Source organism: Carlito syrichta, unplaced genomic scaffold (genome assembly GCF_000164805.1).
Source record: "Carlito syrichta isolate Samal-C Ts95f unplaced genomic scaffold, Tarsius_syrichta-2.0.1 Scaffold302715, whole genome shotgun sequence".
Lineage (NCBI taxonomy): Eukaryota > Metazoa > Chordata > Mammalia > Primates > Tarsiidae > Carlito > Carlito syrichta.
The window spans coordinates 392,274-416,254 of NW_007246811.1; the positions used below are offsets into that span (position 1 = coordinate 392,274).

General features: G+C 38.5%; 1 protein-coding gene across 1 annotated transcript in view; it reads left to right on the forward strand.

Annotated features, from left to right (window-relative positions):
• The window catches only part of ASB15 (ankyrin repeat and SOCS box containing 15), a 31,167-nt gene extending 12,537 nt beyond the window's left edge, over positions 1-18,630 (forward strand). Inside the window, exons 6-10 of the mRNA XM_008057071.1 lie at positions 4,139-4,384; positions 7,953-8,124; positions 9,893-10,463; positions 11,294-11,447; positions 18,458-18,630. Of these exons, the coding sequence (XP_008055262.1) occupies positions 4,139-4,384; positions 7,953-8,124; positions 9,893-10,463; positions 11,294-11,447; positions 18,458-18,630 (1,316 nt within the window). The remainder of the gene's footprint in view (positions 1-4,138; positions 4,385-7,952; positions 8,125-9,892; positions 10,464-11,293; positions 11,448-18,457) is intronic.
• The last annotated feature ends 5,351 nt before the right edge of the window (positions 18,631-23,981 follow it).

The following is a 23,981-nucleotide window of genomic DNA, read 5'->3' on the forward strand; positions in this document are numbered from 1 at the left end:
AATATGCACCTGTGGGTGTTGCTTCACCACTATTAATGTGATCTGTATTTTTTTTTAAGACCAGCATATACCATGGAGTACTTGCAATAATATCTGTGTTGTATTTATGAATAACCTTTAATTTCTGCAAAAAAAAAAAGACATGCTTTTTCAGAATTGTATACTACCTCACTTGGCAAATATAGAATTATCCTTCACTTACTATTCTCAATCCACTTATTTCTTCAATATTAAAATTCAATTTAAAATTGATAATTATCACTGTGACTAAGTAATAATTATCACTCATTTATTTTCTACTTCATTTAAATTTGTCTTTAATGCTTAAGGCCCACAACAGAGCATTCATCATTTACATTTCAAAGTTCCATATGTTGGTTTAATTCTCCACCACAGCAATATCTAAAGTGTAGAAAATGAACTCAACCACTGAGGTACCATAATTGAGATATAGTTAATATTTGGAAATAATATAATTTCAAAGCTAAATGGTAATATCAACAGAGGACAAAAGTCTCCAATAAGGAAATACCTTAGAGGTGTTCACCTGTGTCCCCATCAGCCACGGATCTGGGGAAGAGGGGTTTTTCTTGGGTTACTTTCTTCAGGGTATTTGTTGTGGAACCCACGCCAAGTCTTTTAGGTTCAGTAGGAAAATGTATCATCCATGGCACTGCCTTAATTGTGCTCTTGATGCTTTTGACTGCTTTGGAAATTTGCTACTCACAGTCCTGTAACTTGTAGAGGAAAAACAAGAGGGGTAATAAACAGCATTGTTTCTTCTTTTCTGTGCAATGCCACTTTTATTTTTCTTAGCCTGGTACTATTATCTTTGTCACGTTCTGGGTCCTTCTTCCCTGTCAGCCATCTGGCCCTTACTTAAGATATTTTGACTTTTTTTTTGTTTTGGTTGAGACAGGGTCTCACTATGTAGCCCAGGCTGGTTGCAAACTCCTGGGCTCAAACGATCCTCCTGCCTCGGCCTCCCAGAGTGCTGGAATTTCAGGTGTGTGCCACTGCGCCCAGTCAGTTTGATATCTTACATTCATGCTCCACAGTTACTTGCTGAGTGGTAGATATCTGATTTGTGATGCTCTGACACTTATAAAGGGTTTTTGCACTTAGACTCCCTCTCTGCCCACCCCACTGGAGATGGTGTCACCTTTCCCCGGTTGGACAAACTTATCCTTACCAGCAAAACCAAGGGAGAGAGGATGCTCAGGGAACCATCTGGCACTTTGCTTCAGTCCCACTGCTCTCCATTCCTGACTACCTTATGCCATTTACAGATCAGTTCATTTTGCTTCAGACATTTTCTTGCTCACAAATCAATATACACTTTTACTCCCTCTTCTCTTTCAACTTTTCAGTCCTTTTCAAGCTATCTCAGAAAAATCTTTCTTCTCTATATGTGTTATGAATCAGAAAATCATTTGTCACTGATAATAAGTAAATCACTTGAGCAAAATACCTATATCAGAAAAAGAAAATTACAAATTTAAAATGAAAAGTGCCAGCAAACTATGTGTCAAAAAATGCCTATGATCTATACAAAATTTTCCATCTAATTTCCTAAACTCTTCAACTTAAGCTTGCTTTTCTTTAAGCATTACTTTTGAAGATATAAATTTTAAAATTAATTAAAAATTTTGAATTTCTAAAGAATTCTAAATTTTAACATTTTAAGTTCTAGAGAATGAAACACGTTATATGTGATATATATAAACATATATTATAACTTTATATGTATAAAACAAGTCATTTTAAGTTCTTATGTTACTTAGTTGTGTTACACCAATACTGTGCCTTACAAGTCCTTATAATTTCAGTCATTTATTGATTAAGAAAGTCTTCATGGGTTAGCCTGGGAAGGGTTTTTCACCATTTGCATTATTATTTCTATGGAAAATATATTCTTAGTTTTAAATAATTAAATTGGAAGAGAAGTTTTTGATTTTTAAAAAATTATTTTTAACTGAAGATGGCCATGTATACTATTATTCTCATGAAGAAAAATGATCACTAATCAGTATGTTCTGTGAGTCAGACAACAGGAAAACAGATCATGAGGGAAAGAGCTTCATTATTTTAATACTTTTTTTTCTAACTATAAAAACTGTGACAGGAACAAGAAGATCAATGAGGACACCTTTATTTTATTTGTTTAGCTAGCTTGGTGTTTGTTCTGCAGTAGCACAGGCAAGATGAGGTAATTCACCGTAATTAGAGCTGCCAGCGGCAGATGGGCAATTCAGAGAGAGGCTTTTGTCAACAGAGTTCACTTTAGACAGTGAGCCAGGGAAAAACTGGAATCTCACTGCAGTCATGGCTTGCCTGCCTCCACAGGAAGTGGGCCAAGTCTGTCTTCATCCTCCTGTTTCAACACCAGGAGCCATTTCCCTTGTCTTAGCCCCTGATTCTTACTGCATCTGCTCCCTAAGTTGCCCCAGAGAGTTCTAGATGGCCTCACATCTCCTCCTGCCCCATAAGGGCCCAGACTTTGAGTGTCTTTCCAAATAGAAGACCATGTAGTCTTCTTATTTAAATGTAAATTCCACCAGTGCCTCTTTTTCCTGTCATCCACTGTGCCTAACACACAGGCTTTCATATAGCCAGCAAATATTAACTAATGAATGAACAAATGAGAGAAGGAAAGAATGAGTGAATGCAACTGTTTATTTCTATTTACAGGAAATAGCACTCTCCCTAATTTGTTTCTTATTTAAATTTTACTTATTGACCCAAAAAAAATGTGTTAACATTTTTAGAAGTATTTACATCTAAATGGAAAAAAATGTTAACAACCAAAAAGGGGAAAAAACTTTTAACAGTATAATTTCAGCTATTAGAGACAAGAAGAGAGAAAGAGAGAGAGAGAGAGAGAGAGAGAGATCGATCTGATTTACAATATATTACGTTAGCTGTTACATATTTTACTCATTGAGAACAGCTGGCCTACGAGGTTCTAAATAGTACTATGCATAACCTCCCATGAAAAATATAACAAAAATAAGTTCATTTAATACTTACTTCTATCTTTGATGGAAAAAAATAAAACTCTTTCTATGGGGGAATACTTAATAAACATTATTTGAACATGGGCTCCAGGATCCTAGGAGTGGTAAAATGATAGTCATTATCATCCTCACGTATTGAGCTCCTATTAGATACTGGGTATTATGATAAGCATTTTATATACTTCCTCTTTTTTTTTTTTTTTTTTGGAGTGGGGTCTCACTCTGTCTCTCTCAGGCTGGAGGGCAGTGGCACAACTGCAGTTCATCACAGCCTCATTCTTCTGGGTTCAGTTGATCCTTCTACCTCAGCCTCCCAAGTAGCTGGGACTACAGGCATGCACCACCATGCCTGGCTAATTTTTTGATATTTGTAGAGATGAGGCCTTGCTATGTTGCTTAGGTTAGTCTCAAACTCCTGATCTCAGGTGGTCCTTCCACTTTGGCCTCTCTAAGATTATAGGCCTGAGCCAGTGCTCCTGGCCATATAACATTATTAAATTTACACAACCCAAAAGCAGATGTTATTTTCATTTTGTTGGTGAAGAAATCAAAGTTTAGAAAGATTCTACCCAGTATCCTATCCTAGTGATTTGCACTATTTTCCATGAAACTCTTACCCTCTTCTGACTCTTAAAAAAAAGTTATTCAGGCCAGGCATGGTAGCTCATGCCTGTAATTCCGGCACTTTGGGAGGCGGAGGCAAGAGGATTGTCTGAGCCCAGGGGTTGGAGACCAGCCTGGGCAACTTGGCAAGACCTTGTCTCTACAATAAATAACAACAACAAAAATTAGCCAGGCATAATGGCACACACCTATAGTTCCAGCTACTTGGAAGGCTGAGGTGGACGTATTACCTGAACCCAGCAGGTCAAGGCTACGGTAGCCATGAGCATGCTGCTGCCCTCCAGCCTGGGTGACAGAGTGAGACCCAACTAAAAGAAAAGAAAAGAAAAGGTATGTCATCTTGCACACTTATACTCCATAGATAGAAATTTACCTGTGAGAAATATAGTGTTTCACTTGTACAAGAAAAGATAATAGCTAATACCTGTTTTGATACTAAATGTGGTAATTAGTTGAATACTTACTGTTGGCTGTTCTTTTTAAAATTCCTTTTCAAGCTGTAAGGAAGGGCTCTTATGACATGGTGTCTACTCTGATTAAACACAACACCAGCCTTGACCAGCCCTGCATCAAACGATGGTCAGCAATGCACGAAGCAGCGAAGCAAGGCCGAAAAGATATCACAGCTCTGCTGCTGAAACACGGAGGCAACGTCCACCTGAGAGACGGATTTGGAGTCACACCGCTAGGTGTTGCTGCTGAATATGGTCACTGTGATGTGTTAGAACACCTAATCCACAAAGGTATATGAAAAGGAATGACACTTTCCTGACTTTCTCTCTTTCGGACTCACCTTTCTCCATTCCTCACTGGCTCCTCTCCCTCCCCTGAATGTAACTGGGCATCAGGCTTCTACACGCAGTCCCCTGGAGAGACCCCCCCTTCCACAACCCAGTCACCCCCTGTACATGTGACCCACAAGTCTGCAAGCCTAGTCCTGATTGTCCTCTCTAGAGACAGCCCAGTTTTCACACAGATAGCTCGCCAGAGCCTTGCAATTATCTTTTAAATTGAATTCCTCCTCTTTTCCCACTTTCTGATATAATTTTTCTCAACAAGGACTGAAAGACTGAGTTTATCTTCGTCACTTTCTCTCCTACGTTCAATCAGTTGCAAGGTCCTAGAGCATTTCTCTTGTGGCATCTTTGCAATCCAACTGCCATCCTGGTCAGGTCACTCACATTTTCTCTGGACCAATGCAAGTGTTCTCTAATCATTCTCTGAATTTCCAGCTTTCCCATCAGAGAATCCATAAAGAACCAATCCAGAAGAACCAAATACTGCAGTTTGGTTCTTCTCTCTAAAGGACAGCTACAGCAGTGTAAATCAGTAGTCCCCAACCTTTCTGGCATCAGAGACACGTTTCTTCCTTCCTTCCTTCCTTCCTTCCTTCCTTCCTTCCTTTCTTCCTTCCTTCCTTCCTTCCTTCTTTTTTTTGGGTCAGAGTCTCACTCTGTCGCCCAGACTGGAGTGAAGTGGCATATTCACGGCCACCGCAGCCTCGACCTGCTGGGCTCAGGCAATCCTGCCACCTCAGCCTTCCAAGTAACTGGTACTACAGGCACGTGCTACCACACCCGGCTAATTTTGGGGGTTATTGTAGAGACGAGGTCTTGCCATGTTGCTAAGGCTGGTCTCAAACTCCTGAGCTCAGGAAACCCTCTCGCCTCTGCCTCCCAAAATGCTGGGATTATGGGTATCAGCCTCTGTACCTGGCAAGGATGGGTTTCATGAAAGACAATTTTTCCACAGATGGGGGCGGGGAGGGTTGAGGTGATCATCAGGTCTTAGATTCTCACAAGGAGCACACAACCTAGATCCCTCACTGCACAATTCACAGTAGGGTTCGTGCTCCGATGAGAATCTAATGGCGCTGCTGATCTGATAGTAGATGGAGCTTTGCTCACCACTGACCTCCTGCTGTGCAGCCCATTCCTAACAGGCCACAAACTGGTGCCCATCTGCAGTCTACGGGTTGGGGACTCCTGGTATAAACTATTCAAAACAAAACAAAACAAAAAAATCCCTACTGCATCATCCTGAATTACTCTTCCAGGTTTATCCCTTACCTCTCTCCCATCTTGTATTCTACACTCCAGTCAAAAAAGACCAGTAGTATTCCCAAACATACCTGGCATTTCCTCTGTCGGGGTTTGGGTCGGATCCTTGCCCTTGCCAATGTAAAGTCAATATCTTAGGCCAGGTGCGGTGGCTCATACCTGTAATCTCATCATTTTGGGAGGCTGATGTGGGAGGATCGCTTGAACCCGAGAGTTTAAGACCAGTCTGGGCAACATAGTGAAATCTCATGTCTACAAAAAAATCCAAAACTTAGACAGGTGTGGTGGCACATGCCTGTAATCCCAGCTACTAGAGAGACTGAGGCAGAAGGATCACCTGAGCCTAAGAGGTAGAGGCTGGGGTGAGCCGTGATTGCGCCACTGCACTTCAGCCTGGGCAACAGAATGAAACCCCAACTCAAACAAACATACAAACCTTCCAAGTGGTTTATACAGACCAGGAGTTAAGGATACCTAATTCCTAAACTGATTTGGGCCACCTACTCATTGTCCTAGCCTCATGACTTAAACAACTGGTCTTCAGTTGCCTCATCTACATATGAAGGCTAGGACCATGTGACCCCCAAGAATCAACTGGGGGAAAAGGCTAATATGTGAGTCTCCCTCAGTGCAACTACGTTCAATGATCAAGTAAGCCCTGTGAAATAAGTTGTATTTTTCCAGTTTGCAGGTAAGAAGATGGGGGTGTGTAGACGTAAATAACTTGGCCCCAACTCATACCATGAGCAGCAGAGCCATAATTCAAACATAGACCTCTTTCCCCTGTATCATGCCCGCTCGTCCTGGTGTCAGATAAACTGTGTTCTCTGAAGATATTTTGTTTCATTTCCCCTCTAAGTTCCTTAAGGTAGTCAGACTTATTCATCTTAGGGTCACACACCATGTCTGCACATGGAGGGTAATCGATAAATATTTGTTGAGTTGAAGTAGAGTGTTAACCATTATTTTTGAATTTAAAAGGCTAACAGTTCCTTCCTTTGTAAAGCATTTGCCCATCAAGAAAATTGACTTGTTAGTTTCTCTCATGCTTTTGTGATCCAAAGATTTTTCTAATAAAATGAAGCATGCCACGTAACTGTTTACTGAAACTATTGAAAACAGGTCAGGTGTGGTGGCTCCTATCTATAATCCCAGCACTTTGAGAGGCAGAGGTGAGAGGATTGCCTGAGCCCAGGAGCTTGAGACCAGTCTGGGCAACTTGGAAAGACCTCATCTCTATAATAAATCAAAAAATTAGCCAGGCATGGTGGCGTGTTCCTTTAGTTCCAACTACTTGCAAGGCTGAGGCAGAAGGATTGCCTGAGTCCAGCAGGTCGAGACTGCGGTAGTTGTGAGCATGCCACTGCACTCCAGCCAGGGCAACAGAGTAAGACTCCGAATTATTAAAACAAAACAAAACAAAAACTGGGTGCAGTGGCTCAAGCCTATAATCTCAGCACTTTGGAGGGCCAAGGCGAGAGGATTGCCTAAGTCCGTAGGTTTGAGACCAGCCTGGGCAACATGGTGAGACTCGTCTCTACAATAAATTAAAAAATTAACTGAGCATGGTAGCGCACACCTGTAGTTCTGGCTACTTGGAAGGCTGAGGCGGAAGGATTGCCTAAACCCAGCAGGTTGATGCTGGTGTGACCATGAGCATACCACTGTACTCCAACCTGGACAGTAGAGTGAGATTCCAACTCAAAAAAAAAAAAAAAAAAAAAAAATTAAAACTTAGATGTTCCTAGTTCAATACGTTTTTAAAAATGTTCATAATAGCTTTATTTGTATTAGTTAAGAACTAAAAACAACCCAAATGGAGGCCCAAACTTTACTTGTACAATGACCACTTGTACACCTAAATCTGAATTGTACCCCACAGTTTAAAAAAAAAAAAAAAAAACTCAAATGTCCATTGACAGGAGAATGAATAAACACATAAAATAAGAACATGCTATAAATATGTTGCGTGTGTGTATATATGTATATACGTATATATACATATATACACACACAATAAAATACCACTTAATAAAAAAACTAGTGATATATGCAAAAACGTAAATGAATCTCAAAATAAGCATGTTAAGTGAGAAAAGCAATACAATAAAAAATAAATACTGTATATTTACATAAAATTCTAGATAATGCAAATAATCTATAGGGAAATTCTGTACTTTTAATGTTAAGTGCTAACTAGAAAAGAAAAAAAAAGACTGTTTTTAAGGAAACTATCTTAATACACAACCAGGTGGTGATGTGTTTGCCTTGGCGGATGATGGGGCGTCCGTGTTGTTTGAGGCAGCGGGAGGTGGCAATCCTGACTGCATCTCTCTTCTGCTGGAATATGGAGGAAGCGGAAATGTACCTAACAGAGCAGGGCATCTTCCTATACACCGAGCTGCCTACGAGGGACATTATCTGTGAGTGACAATTATAAGTCAATCATTTTAAGTTTAAAAATGCCAATTTGGCCAGACATGGTGGCTCACGCCTATAAACCCATCACTTTGGGAGGCTAAAGTAGGAGGATTGCTTGAGCTAAGGAGTTTGAGATCACCCTAAGCAACAGAGTGAGACCCTGACTATAAAGGGGGGAAAAAGCAATTTTATGCAGAAAGCATAATCAAAAGTCTCCAAGTCTCCCTCTCTATAACTCCCCAAAGCCAGAGAAATAGACAAATTGTTTATGTTTTATATTTGGACACCTAGAGCTTGTTTGATTTTCCTTCTTTTCATATTTTTGTACTTCCACAAAACAAATTTATAGTACTCTGTAATGAAAAGAAAGTCTCTTTAAGAAGGAATTAAGTTACCTGTGAGAATGCTGCACAAGGTGCCCAAGAGTGCCTTTCTGTTGAAAACTATGTTTAACAAAAGCTTACCATTTCTAAAAATTCCACCCCTGACAGAGGATTAAAATTTGTAACAATGCTATCAGTGTTATTCCAATTATTTCCTAACATCCCCAGGATATTATATTATAATATCAAATATATTCTTGAATAGAAAAGTTTCATAGTAAATGTTGATTTGTTTATTCCATGCAGACAGTTGGATAGATTTTTAATTGTAAAATGTGCCATAATCAACACATCAGTAGAAGTATAGAATCGTTTTATTGAGCTCCCCACCATGAGAAGATGGTTTTAAGCAATGAAATCTGTTTCATAAGTTCAGAAACTTTGAAGCAGTTTGGCTTTATCATTTTCAGTGACCACATTGGCTAAGTGGCTGGTGACGTGTATGTGATGCTAAGTGACATGTTGTTAAAGTTTACTTGGATTGACTCCCAGTGTTCATAAATTCACACATGGTAGCTCTGAGTTAGGCACCAGAGATCAAGTTATCATTGCCTGTGGCTCTCATGCACGTCTAGCTGGTTAGTCAAGTGTGAAATTCACAACTATATTGCATGTACTAGAAACATAAGCTGCGGTCATCGCATGTACTAGAAACATAAGCTGTGGTCAGTTATCTCAGTTGGACTGTTGTGAGTTTGATGGAATAAAATACCTCTTAAGGCTAATAATTGAATTGCAAGTTATATGGAAGCTTACGGGATGTACATGGCCAATTTTTTAGAAAATAGCCTGCCTAGGAATCAGTGAAATAAATAATAAATGAGAATTCAAAAGACACAAAGTCTAGCCCTTACTCTACAGCTGACTCTGTAACCTTCTACAAGTCATTTTGCCTCTCTAGATTTTATATTGTTCATCTGTTAAATGAAGCTGTTGGTCTAGGTGACATCCAGGGTTAGCTCCTGCCCTCACTTCCTGTGAGTCCATAATTCTAGTGGTTAAGATTATGAAGCATTCTTCTGTGGCATCAGAAAGGTTTATTTTTCTTTTATGTATTTTTAAAATATTATCGGTTGCTTATAAACATCATATTATTGAGAAAAGCACAGGAAAGTGAGGAGGGTTCCTGAGAAATTACAGTTCTAGAACCAAGTGTGTAAGATGTAGCATGTTTTCCAGGAGTATTTAGAATAGGAAGCTAAATCAAAACTGAACCAAATTACACTTTTGTCAATGGACAAAGATAGCATGTGTCAGTATAAGGTTATCTAGAGAAAATAAAGGAAACTATACAAACTGCATCCACTTGTCCGGTGAGGAAGCTAGTTTATGTAATTTCTTTATTTTCTTTATGCCATGGGGATATTTGACTTTCCTTTCTTTTTAGTGCACTGAAATATCTTATTCCGGTAACATCCAAAAATGCAATTCGGAAAAGTGGGCTAACACCAATTCACTCAGCAGCAGATGGACAAAATGTACAGTGCCTGGAATTGCTCATTGAACATGGTTTTGATGTCAACACCTTACTGGCTGACCACATTTCCCAGAGCTATGACGATGAGCGGAAGACTGCACTCTATTTTGCCGTTTCTAATAACGACGTCCGTTGCACAGAAGTGCTTCTGGCTGCGGGTGCAGACCCAAACCTGGATCCACTCAACTGTCTACTCGTGGCAGTGAGGGCCAATAATTATGAAATTGTCCGGCTGCTGCTTTCCCATGGAGCTAATGTCAACTGTTATTTTATGCATGTGAATGACACTCGTTTCCCCAGTGCCATTCAATATGCCCTAAATGACGAGATAATGCTGAGGCTATTGTTGAATAACGGCTATCAAGTGGAGATGTGCTTTGACTGCACGCACGGGGACATCTTTGGAAATTCATTTGTGTGGTCAGAGATAGAGGAAGAAGTGCTGCCAGGATGGACATCTTGTGTCATCAAAGATAACCCAGTGAGTTACATCTATTTTATTTTATTTTATTTTTTGAGTTGGTGTTGGAGTCTCACTCTGTCGCCCAGACTGGAGTGCAGCGGCCGCTCCCGGCCACCGCAGCCTCGACCTGCTGGGCTCCGGCGATCCTTCCGCCTCAGCCTTCCCAGTAGCTGGAACTACAGGCGTGCGCTAGCATGCATGGCTAGTTTTTTTGTTTGTTTGTTTGTTTTATTGTGGAGATGAGGTCTCGCCAAGTTGCCTGGGCTGGTTTCGAACCTGTGAGCTCAGGCAATCTCCTCGCCTCGGCATCCCAAAGTGTTGGGATTACAGGCTGAGCCACCGAGCCGGAGCCCGGCCGAGCTAAATCTTTTTACGCTTCACATTGGGTCATCATCCCAACTCTTGTAAACTCTCAAGCATTTGGGGACGTTACAAAGAAAAATCAACTCTAATTTTTAGATTTTTTTTTTATTCTTGAAGTTTTGTTTGCAAAAACATGGAATATAAGCATAAAGGTAACCAAAAAGAAAAAAAAGGATGCTGTTTATTTTTCTTGTCTTGAAAATAATGTAGAAACATGTGAAATATGCTTATTTGGTGGAATATTGAGGCTAGGTGTGAAGAGCATGATTGTGTCATGTTCATGACAATTACATCAGAGCCATGCATATGTCTTCAAGGCTGAAAGTTTCACAGAAACAAGCAAACAATTTATTTTTCTTTTTTGTTCATTACAAGAAGTGATCTCTTATTTTTTGTTAAAAAAGTAATTTTTCGTAACAAAAATGAGTGTTTATGTATGTGGTATATTCAAGTGCTACTAAATTAAATTGTATCAATTCTCTCAGTTCTGTGAGTTTATTACAGTTCCTTGGATGAAGCACTTGGTAGGCAGCGTTATTCGTGTATTAATAGATTACATGGATTATGTCCCTCTGTGTGCTAAACTGAAGTCTGCACTAGAAGTACAGAGAGAATGGCCAGAAATCCGCCAAATACTAGGTAAAAAAAAAAAAAAGTTTTGCCTCCAATTTTTATACCAAAAACTGTGTGTGGGGAATGTTTTTAAATGTCTTCCTTGATACTTTTTCAATACTACCTTATTTTATTTCCAAAATTATCTGGGGTTTTAAAATCATCCTTAATACTTGTTGTAAGATATATATTTTTTGTTTTTCTTGACATTCTCCAACTTTTTAACTTATAGTGAGTAATACTGTAACTATATTAATATTCTTACTAAAATTCATTTTCAAATTAACTTTTATAATATACAATATATAGACTTCAGTATTATTTGTTTATTTGTATTATTTGTTTTCTCTTCTCAGTGCTAAGCATAGTGGCTGGTGAGTAGTAAATACTTGACAAATATTTATGGAGTAAATGAATGAATGAAAGGGTTTAGAATTATCCTTTTTGACATACTTTTTCTCATGTCTTTGTTGGCAAAGTCCTACCATCAAAGGTTGATATCTATAGACAGGCCATTTTGTAGCTTTAGGTGAAAGTTTAGTTATCATGGAAGTGGATCATATTGTAAAAGTTTCAATGAAAATGCATTTTAAATTACTCCAAATACAAATAAAAGCTAGAAAAAAATCATAGATTGGAGAGGTTTAAATATGAGTTCAGAAAAATAAACTTTCAAAACCAATGTGGACACCAACGTCATGGAGCCTAAAGAAGCATCATAGAGCTTTTATGACATTTAAATATTTTGACACTCTTAATATACCTACATCGGCCTTCCCCTAGAATGAGCTCTACAAAAGAAGAGACTTTGTGGCAACTAAAATAGGAATCTTAGAGAATCTGATGAACAATACAGTATTATTAGCCTGGAATTGGGGTCTAGAGTTAGAGAGACCTGCGATAGGGTGGAATTCTGGCCTCCTTCAAGGGTAGGATTGATGGGTTATATGGTGCATGTGTAATTCTGGGCTGGTATTTTCATGGAAACAAGCAACAATTCAGTTATAATTTTTGTTTCTCTAAGAAGAGGAGGATTTTTCATTTCCTACAAAAAGACTGAGGTAATCATATTAATTGTGTGACTTTGAGCAAGCTATTTCCCTTTTTATGCCTAAGTTTTCCCATTGCAAAATGGGGCTAGGATAATATTTACCTCTTACAGTTGCTGTGAGAATTTAAAGAGACAGTGCATGTAAGGTGCTTAGCATAGTTGCTAGAACATTAAAAATGCTTAATACATTTAGCTAGTTTCTAAACTAAATTATTAGTATTTTACATTTTATTACACGAAAAGTTTATATGAGGTGTCTGAAATGTATAGTAAAGTGTGTAATGAAGTCTTGTAAAGTTGAATATTATCATACTTATTTTTGCCAAAAGAAAGCTAAGACTAACAGGAATGACAAAACAGTCTAGACCCTGTGAATTCTCAAAATGGCCTCTTATTGAAAGGAAAATCAAAATCAAGCAGGATGGGGACAAGAGGGGTTCACATAAAAGTGGGGGTGGAAAACAGAACCAGGAAACCTCGGGGGGCAAGCTACCATATTTTGAATCATTGCAAGAAAAGAATAGCTTACGAAACTGTAAAGTTAGAAGAGCTATCTTGAACCAAGCAGCATACAAGAAAACTAAATATACATATAAAAGGAGCAACAGAAAATTATCATAGTCAAATCCCACATAGTTATTATAAGAAAAATGGAGAAAGGAACAAAATAACATCCCCACAATGAATATACACACACAAAAACACACTCTCAGAACAGATCAAAATTGAAATCTTCTATTTCAAAATGAACTAAAAGACATGGGAAACATGGTAAAAGATATGAAAGAACAACCTGAGTCCAAACTAGAACATGAGTCAGAAATGAGGTAATGGAACTGAGCAAAGATTTAGAAATAAAAAGAAAAACTTAATTTCAAATATGAAGACTGACCAAGAATTCAAACAAGAACTGATAACACTAGATAAAACCTTGAGAGACAGAAAAAGAAAAACTTTAAAAACAAATAAAAATGAAGAAATAGATAAAAGGATCTGACAATGATAGACACTGAAGACAAACAATCAAGAATTCACAAATGAATAATAGGATTCCTTGGAAAGGAAAACCAAGTCAAGGGAACAGAATGAATACAAAAAACTAAATTTCAAGAAAAACTTTCTCTAATGAAAAGAAGAATTTGAAACTACAAGCTCTAAGTTACTCTATTTTGGGGGCATGTAGGCAAAAAGAACAAGCAGTTTATGAGGAAAAAATAGATTATTACTAAACCTGTTATCAACAAGACTTTATGCCAAAAGAAATTGAAGTAACATATTTAAGACTATCCATGGAAGGAAAATGTGATCAAGAATGCAGACACAGGAAAGATGACTTTCGATTATAATGCAGGTGGATTGTTGTCAGCATGTAGAAACTCAGGGAATATTGTCCATCTGATTGTCTTCTGAAGGATTCATTAAAAAATGACTTTTAGATGATCCCAAATGATGAGAGACATATCAGCATAGGACTAATATTAAACAGAATACTAAGACTAAGTGAGAGTTAAAAAGAAGAAAGTATAATATGTAATGGCCATATGCTCTCATAAAGTAGATACGACACAACTATTTATTTTTAAATATTGGTAAATAAAATAAATAACATGCAATAAAAATTTAAAAAACATTTATTTTCAAATATTTTAAAATACTTATGGTGGCATAATATTAATATTGTTATGCTAAGAATGACACATTCAGTAAATTAGTAATTAATGAATATTCCAAATTCATTATTCTTTGTATTCTTTTTTTTTTTTTTTTTTTTGAGTTGGAGTCTCACTCTTTGTTGCCCGGGCTGGAGTGCAGTGGTACGCTCGTGGCCACTGCAGCCTCGACCTGCTGGGCTCAGGTGATCCTTCTGCCTGTCTTCCAAGTAGCTGGAACTACAGATGCACATCACCACACCCAGCTATTTTTGTGATTTATTGTAGAGACAAGGTCTCACCAAGCTGCCCTGGCGGGTCTCAAACCCCTGGACTCAGGCAATCCTCTCCTCTCGGACTCCCAAAGTGCTGGGATTACAGACTGAGCTACCACACCTGGCCCTTTGTATTCTTAAGGCCCAAAATTGTCAGTGTGGAAGAAAAAAATACAGATGCAATATGGAAGCAATTAAAGAAAAATCCTGCAGCCCTGAATTTAAATTAGAAGTATCAATATGAACTCAAGATATTTTGCTTTGAAAGTGTGTGGATGCATGTGTGACTGTGTGTATGCGTGTGTGTGTGCGTGTGTGCGTGCGTGTGTGTGTGTGTGTGTGTCTGCCTGTCACTCTAAAGATAAGCCTTAGAGATAGTAATAAACCTAGGTGCAATAAGCAGCTCTAATATCCATATTTGGGCCTGAAAATGTCATTTCCTACAAAAAGAAACAAGGTTTGTTGTTTTTAAGAAATACATGATTGCATCTGGGGAAGGAAATGTACAAGATGAGCCTTGAACAATCTGGTCATGCCAGATAGCAAAGAAACTCTTAAAGGCTACAACAAACATGCCAAAATAATTCAGCGGCCAACTTGAAGAGTCTCCCACTGGCCAAAGATGGGACAGTTTAAATTTCAAAAAGGATATTATTTCAATGAGTTGAAACCTACCTAACATGTTTAAATACATTAGTTTCTTAAAAGCAACTGGTCAGCTCCAGAGGATGATATAAAATCAACTCATTATCTTGAAAATTGGTTTTTTTTTAAAAAAGATGTAAGCATTTCTTTGCCTTACCTATATGAGTTGTGCCATTCGTAACTAAAGAATAGATGAGAAAAAGCATCCCTTCATAAAAGTACTCCAAATAATAGGTGAAAAAGAAATGATATAATTAGATATCACCATTTTGCTGCCCCTAGCAAACCAATAGACACAGTCATTGAGCATCAGCTGCTGCAAATACCACATTATGCAGCCAGTAAAGAATGAGTATAGCACCAGCTATAGTTTTACTGAAGAGATCAAATCTGTGTTTGATCACGTCTTTGGATCCAATTATTAATCTGTAAAAAATAGAGAAGACAACAGGGCATGTATGGAACAGCACCATGAAAATACAATCAATAAAATTCAGACTATGGGAAACGACAGGGAATCTGGGTTCTTCAGGAAGGGGATGGAGAGAAGAATTTGTTAATTAGAAAAGATTTAGGAGGCTGGGCATGGTAATTTACACCTGTAGTCCTAGGACTTTGGGAAGCCTAGTTGAGAGGATTGCTTGAGCCCAGGAGTTTGAGACCAGCCTAGGCAACATAGGGAGACATTGGCTCTACAAAAAATTTTTTAAATTTTCTAGGCCACAATCAGGCTCGGTGGCTCAGCCTGTAATCCCATGCTTTGGGAGGCTGAGGTGAGTGGATTGCCTGAGCCCGCGGGTTCGAGACCCGCCTGGGCAACTTGGCGAGACCTCATCACTACAATAAATCAAAAAATTAGCCAGGCGTGGTAGCACTCGCCTGTTGTTTCAGCTACTTGGAAGGCTGAGGCAGAAGGATCGCCAGAGCCCAGCAGGGCGAGGCTGTGGTGGCTACGAGCGTGCCACTGCACTCCAGTGTGGGCGACAGAGTGAGACTCCAATTAAAAAAAAAAAAAATTTTTTTCTAGGCCGGGCCCAGTGGCTTCAACCTGTAATCCCAGCACTTTGAGAGACCAAGGCGAGAGAATTGCCTGACGCCGCAGGTTTGAGACCAGCCTGGGCAACATGGTGAGACCTCGTCTCTACAATAAAAATCAAAAATTAGCCGGGCTGGTATCGCGGGCCTGTAGTTCCAGCTACTTGGAAGACTGAGATGGAAGGATCACCGGAGCCCAGCAGGTGGATGCTAGGGTGGCGGTAAGCGTGCCACTGCACTCCGGCCTGGGCCACAGAATGAGACGCCAACTTAAAAAAAATTTTTTTTGCTAAGCATGCTAGCACGCATGTGTAGTTCCAGGAACTCGGGAGAACTGAGGTAGAGGAAGGCTGAGGCAGAAGGATCAATGACCTCTGGAGGTTGAGGCTACAGGGAGCCATGATAGTAACACTGCACTCCAGCCTGGATGACAGTGAGACTCTAACTCAGAAAAGAAAAAAGACTTAAAGAACATATATCAACATTAAGAAATATATATTATCAATACTATAGTATAGGTATATATACTAATACAATATATACAATATTATAGTATAAGGATAGTGCAATTAGATGATGAAACTCTAAAGAAAGTGATTATGATACAAGTCAGAATTACTTGTGGGAGAGGGAAGGGATGAAGGTGGATGGATTGTAAAGAAAATCCTGGGGTGTCTGGCAAAGTTATATTTCATGACCTGTGAGGTGATTGAAGATGTTCCCCTAATAATCACTTCTCATAATTTATAGAACTATACCTATGTGTAGTTTATTTGTATTTTATTTTGCAATAAAAAAGGTTAAAAATCATAAGGAGATTGCAAGGGGAGAAATGCTAAAGCTCAGATAAACTTATTTCTCAAAGAAATAAAAATATAAAATAACAAAGGAAGGATTTGAATCCTTGTCTGTTTTCACTCACACAGGCTCTTTCTACAATACCCTGGTACTGCCTGTGTTAACAAGAACAAATTTTGCTTCTAAATGGCAACTAGTTGTCCGCATGTTTTTATTGCAAAAGAATCACCAATTCTGATGATTTTGGAAAGGCAATCCAAGAAAGAATAAAATTGGGAAATTTTTGTGGGGTTTCTGTTTATTCTATCAGTCGAAGTCAGTTGATTGCTATGAGTACAGCTGGCCACTGGATGTCAGAATTTGTCTAGGTATATGGAAGGCAGTTCATTTGGTAGGGAAGAAATTGTATTTATTTTTTTAATTTTAAATGGGGGATACACTTCAGGGTTATGTATACAAGTGTTCATTGTGCAGGTACCTTTGTTGATGAGGTGTGCCCCCCACCCCCGGCAGTTTTCCACTACTGCCAACCCCTTTCTTACAGTGTTACGGTAGTTGTTCAAGGTCCACTTATGGGTGAGAATGTACAATACTCGCTTCTTTGTTTCTGTAATAGATCACTCAGTGAAATAGTAATATTTTATGATGAAATTTTTCCATTTATTTTAGTAATAATAATGTTGCCTTAGTAATTTCTGGAAAACATTTTATTAATTTAAAAAGCTAATTTGAATGTTTATAATATCAAATGTAATAGAGATGTAATCATGTTTATTATTGAGTTGAGTAATGGTTAACATTGAATGGTTACAATGCTAATCATCATTACATTAATGTTAACAATATATTCAGCACTTTTCTAACACTTTACATGATTTAATTTATCTAACCTTCAAACAACCCTATGAGGTAGGTACCATTGTTATCTATATTTCACAAACAAGAATACTCAATCAAAGAGGCTAAGTAACTTGCCCAAGGCCACACAAACACTAAGAGCCAGGATTATAATCCAAGCTGAGTCTAGAGCCCCTGTCTAAGTTTGTGGGCTGTGCTGCTCTTTCATTCATTCATATTGCTGGTATAAAACATCTATATTTTTATTATAATATAGATAAAGTGAGGATTGAAAATATCAGATATTTAAATGACATCAGTATATTTGTGGAGAATATAAAATGTTTTGGTATCAGACATTGGAAACCTCAGATTAAATTATGGATGATATATGGAATCATTTGCATCAATGTTCCCTGCGTAATTATTTATCAGAAAGATTGATTTAGAGGAGAGGTGAACATTTAACAAATTCTAGGTGAACACCTACTGTGAGCCAGACTCCTTTCCTGGCACAGAGACAGACCAATCTTTGCCCTCATGAAATTTACATTTTAGGGGAGTGGTCTAGAATACTTCATTGCAATTTGAATTTTGCTTGAAATCACCAGTTGCTAAAGTATGCATATGTGTTTTTTTAGAATGACACTATTTGTGTTATTCTAAAACAGTCTGTGTCTTGGAGGTTAATCCACTAATACATCAATATTTAAATTTTTTTTCCCTCCTTTTCCCCATTCCTTTTAGAGAATCCTTGCTCATTAAAGCATTTGTGTCGGTTAAAAATTAGAAGACTTATGGGACTCCAGCGACTCTGCCAGCCAGCCTCAATGGAGAAGCTTCCTCTACCACCAGTTATTCAAAGATACATATTATTTAAAGAGTATGATCTCTATGGACAAGAGCTAAAACTGCCATAACTTAAAAATAGCATTTTAAAATGTGACTTCTAAAATATTTTAAAATGTGATTCCCTGGAATCATTTTAAATCCTGAAACGTATTTAAGTTCGTTGACAATTTTACAGGTAGCTCATCTGTTCTTATGGGAACACCATGACTTATGTGTTTAAAGACCTTTACATTTTTTTACAGATAGTCAATATTTGTATTTCAGTTTCTATTGATTATCTTTGCTTGCTACGATTCTCCAAACTTTCCCCGTCAAGTGGCCCCTACAATATCCACCATCAAGTCTCTGTGTTTAAGAAACAACCACTTTCTCAAACCCACACCTCCTGCTGATTTGTGGCCAGTTTCTCTGGTCTTCAGTGGCCCCACGGCATTGAGCTTCTGCCTGCCTGCAGGTTCACACTGTGATCTGGCCTCTGCCCCTCTGCAGCTTTTCTCAAGGTTCCTATTAAACCTCTTTGTTGCTAACGTCAGTGAGAATCCTTCAGTTCCTTGCCCCTTAAGTCCAGCAGCCTCTGACACTGTGCCCTGCTCCTTCCTTGAAACGGCACCTCCTTCCCTCCTTCCTTGGTTTTACAGTGCCTTGTTCTCTGGCTTCTTTCTAAGTTGCTCATCTGCTGCTGATCCTTTAGAAATCGATCTTCAGTCCTCTTCTCTCCTTATGTTTTGTTCTCTGGGAAATTTCATCTGCATTCATGCTCTGCGTCACTTTGCTGGTGACTACAAAATCTATCTGAAACTCGCCTCTTTCTCTTGTGTGCTTCAGACCTATGTAGACAATTGGCCTAATGGACATTGGAACACAAAGACACCTCAAATTCAACATGTCCCCAAATGAACTCACTACCTTTCTCCAAAACAAAAAACAAAAACAAAAAACTCTTTCTCTTACATTCAATAGTTAGCACAATGATCGATTCAGTTTCCAAAGAAAAAAAGCCTGAATGACAGACTTGACCACTCCATTTTCCTCACCCAGTAAAACAAATCGTCAAATCCTATTCAGTTTATCTCCTGAAGTCACCTTCTATTCAGCTCCTCTCTAAATTGGCCCTAAGACGAACTGCTTTCTCTTTTTTCCAGTGCTGCTTGTCTGGCTTGCCTGCCTCTGTCTCGCCTTGTCCCACACACAGCATCCCAGAATGGTCTTTTACAGATGCAAGCAGAGTTTCACTTTCCTGCTTAAGGTCATTCCCACTACTCTTGGATTAGAGTCCAAAGTTCTTACATGGCCCTTCCTCTTTAGCCTTATCTCTTAATATGTCGCTTTCCTCTCTTCCATTTAACCATATTAAGCACATTCTAGGAGTTTCTTTTTAAGCCGTGATTTTTAGACTTTGAGGTTTTATGCACCAGCAGTTTTTGGCTAGTTAACTCGCGGGTTCGAGACCCGCCTGGGCAGCGAGACCTCATCTCTACAATAAATCAAAAATGAGCCGGGCGTGGTAGTGCGCGCCTGTAATTCCGGCTACTCGGAAGGCTGAGGCGGAAGGGTCGCCGGAGCCCAGCAGGTCGAGGCTGCGGTGGCCGGGAGTGGCCACTGCACTCCGGTCTGGGCGAAGGAGTGAGACTCCAACTCAAAAAAAAAATAGGGTCGACTATTTTTTTTTAATTAGCGTCTACTCTCACTGCCATTTCATAAAATGGGTGTCATGTTAATGCCAGAAAATAAGATGGCCATAAATTCAGTCATTAAAATACAATGACTTTACCATACTGTCCTCATTTCTCCATGGATGAGTGAAAATTTCACTGTGACCCAGCAAGTATCTGAGGACCCTTCCATGGGAACCACAGTCATGGAATAGACCATGCTCTCTTGCACCTCGGGGTCTTTTCATGCTCCATCTCCCTGGAACCCTCTTTCTGTTTTTTCTACTCCTCTTCATCTGATCAGCTCCCCTTTACCCTACAGGTCTCAGCTGACATGTCGCTTCCTCTAGCATGCAAGGCCCCAGCACAGAACTTGTTGTTAGAGGCGCTTTTGCTCCCAGCTGTCTTCCCCACTAGACTGTAAGCTCCATGGGGGCAGGGTCTAGGTCTGTTTTCCAGTGCTTCCTCACATTCCCTAGAGCACAGAGTTCACTAAGTATTTGTTGAATATACTGAATGAATGAATGTTACATAAGACCTAGACAAAAGCCATCAGTGATTGGGATGAAATGATAGTTTAAAATTTCGCAATTAGCTATATAATCTTAGTAATGCTTAAGTGTATTATTCTTAGGTTTTAATAATGCATTTTTCTTATATTTATTTTTATTTTAAGAGTTACTATATTTTTTCAATAGTAATATCTCACTGGTTTGTAAAGTTTTCAAGTTGTATTTAGCTTTAGTTACCTTTGAAAGATAGATAAGTATTTTGAAAACATTACAATGAGGGCTATAATTTTAATTTCTTATATTCCTCAGAGGATATGTTTTATGTAAATTAAAGTGTAATGTATTTAATTTGAACTGTAATGTTTTGTGTATAGGACTTCATGACTCCTATATTGCTCTCTTAGCTGTGGCTAAAATGCATTGTTACAAAAAATTGCTCTAATAAATAAAAAATAAAACTGAGAATGTAAGTCTGCTATATGATACTATGGATATCAAATTTTAGTACACTAAAGCTTTGACATTTTCTTTGTAGTTTTGTATAAATATATTCAAGAAATACTTGGATGTACAGATATGGATTAACTGCACATGCTATGAATTTTGAAAATGGGTCTTTTGGCATTTGTGAAGCAGGAGAAAATGTGTTTTATGAAACTAAAGCAACTACTGTATCCAAAACAGATCTGATCTCTCACTCACCACATTTTGGGCTTTTCCAGCAGTGTTTTTATTTTTGAGAAGGGTGGATGGAAAGAGGACTTAATTTCCATCTCATTGGGACTCTGTTTCTTCTAGAGTATGTCACTTTTTTCAAGAGAGAACAACAGTGGCTTTTCCCAATCAGCCTTAGGAGAAGCCAAACATTCTACAGTGGAGCCTGTTTGACCACTGCACAACTGACATGGTGAAGTTTGGATGACATCTTCCCATGCTGCCAAGGTGTCGGTGGCTGTTGATTTTGTTTTATATCACACAAAAACTGGGGGTGGGAAAAGACAGATCTGAACACTCTCTTAAGTGTGTTTTGTTTAGTTTCCTACTGCCCAAGACTAAATAGAATCTCCATTTCTGGCTAAAAAATAATTTCAAGAAGGACATTGAAATCAAATGCCTTCTGAAGAATATGACCTAGTCCTTTTCCTTAGTCATGGGACACATTTTCAGGCAATGGAGTGAAAATGCAGAAGATGCAAAAAATTGTATAAATGTACAGTAAATATTCATGGGTCACACGACCTTTAATCAGGCTTTTGAACTCCTGGTAAGTATGGCTCAGACTGCATGGAAACTACAAGATGGAGTTTTTTATGACACAGAGAACACACTTAAGCCTTTCTCTCGTCATTAACCTTTGACCAGAAATTCCTATGCAAATTGTAGTTTCAAGTCACATTACTGTTATGTGTACATAGCTGCCTTCCAAATCAGAAATTACTTAGGAATACATAAATTCTAAGGAGCTTCAAGTTATTTGTGAAACAAAATGAACATTATATACATATATATATATGCACACACAAGTATGTGTATATGACATATACACACATAGCACACATATATGCATATATATATTCATACATTGTAGGGTGGTATGTAATTGCAGTGCCCTATGTAATGCAGTAGGCAAGGATATATACTTTGTACTTAAATAGATATTTACTACATGAAGTAAGCTGGGCACAGAAAGAAAAATACAATGTGATCTCACTTATCTGTAGAATCTAAAAAAGGAAACTCATGAAAGGAGAAGGTAAAATGATGGTTTCCAGGACCTGGGAGGTGAGGGGAATTGGAGAAATGTTAGCCAAAGACTACACAATTTCAGTTAAACAAGAAGTATATTCAAGACTTTTATTGTACAACATAGTGATTATAGTTAATAACAATGCATTGTATATCTGAAAATCTCCAAGAGAGTAATTTTAAGTGTTCTCATCACAAAAATAGTAATTATGTGAAGTAATGCATACGCTAATTAATTCAATTTAGCCAGTCCACAAAGTATACATATTTCAAAACATCATTCTGTACACATAAATATATACAATTGTCATCAATTTTAAAACTACAAAAAAGATACCAATTACCTTTATAGTGACCTGAGTTTATGCAGATAAATATTACCATAAAAAACAGGCCAGGTATAGTGGCTCACACCTGAAATCCTAGCACTTGGGGAGGCCAAGGTGGAAGGATTGCTTAAGGCCAGGAATCCAAGACCAGCCTGGGCAACATAGAGAGTCCTCGTCTCTATAAAAATAAATAAATACATAAATAAACAAAACAAACTGTGAATCATTTTGGACCAGGCTCTGTAAATTATTAGTTGTTTGATTTTGAACAAGATGTGAGACCAGCACTATATGAGATCAGTATAAAGTTCTATATCCAACATAAAGTAAGTGCATGGCTAACCTGAGTGCTCATTATTATCATTGCATAGTGGCAATGCCAGTGACAGAGTCACAAAACTCAAGAACCTTCGCCTCACAGTGCAGGGCTACAGATTGTCATTTTAGATCTGAAAGTATGAAAACAATAATGTAAGGAATATATATGGCATCTCACCCTCATCTTTAAATACTTTGGCAACATTCACAGAATGAAAACTTAACAGAGAATAGCCTCTCAGTAATAAAACTCCACATATTCTTTTGCCTAATAAAGCCCTGATTATCCACTGTTGACAAGGAAAGTAAGGGCTTCTCAGGGGAGAAGATGCGTAGAAGGAATAGACTCATTTGACCTTAGTGGCCTGTGTTGTGTAACCAGGGAGTGCTGGAGAGGGCTGGGGATTTGCTGTTTTCAGAAAGAGACAGTCTAGTAATCTGAATCTGGGCACTTGGAAGCGCCTGAGTTCTGAGGCGGGTTGGCCAGCCATTCCATCCGAGGCACTTGACAGGTACTCACATGCTGTGCTTCAGATGCCGGTGAACTGGGGACAGCCTTGGCTGCACCCTGCCAGTGTCTCATCCCGGGATCTCCCAAGGAGATTTAAGATAAAACTTCTAGGAAGCAACCAATAGTGTTGGCTATAGTAGAATCACAGCGGGAGCAAAATGTGACACTTACCTTTGGGTTGAGCGTGTGTGAGACACTAGTATCTGGTTCATTCTGTTTGAAGCAAAGTCCACACTGTCTTCTCAAGGAGGTGATTTTGTATGCTTTGTGGAGGTTAACAACTAGAGATGGCATCCAGGGGTCAACAGTCTAAGTTCCTGAATGTCTGAATACCCCTGAAGAGATAGTTGC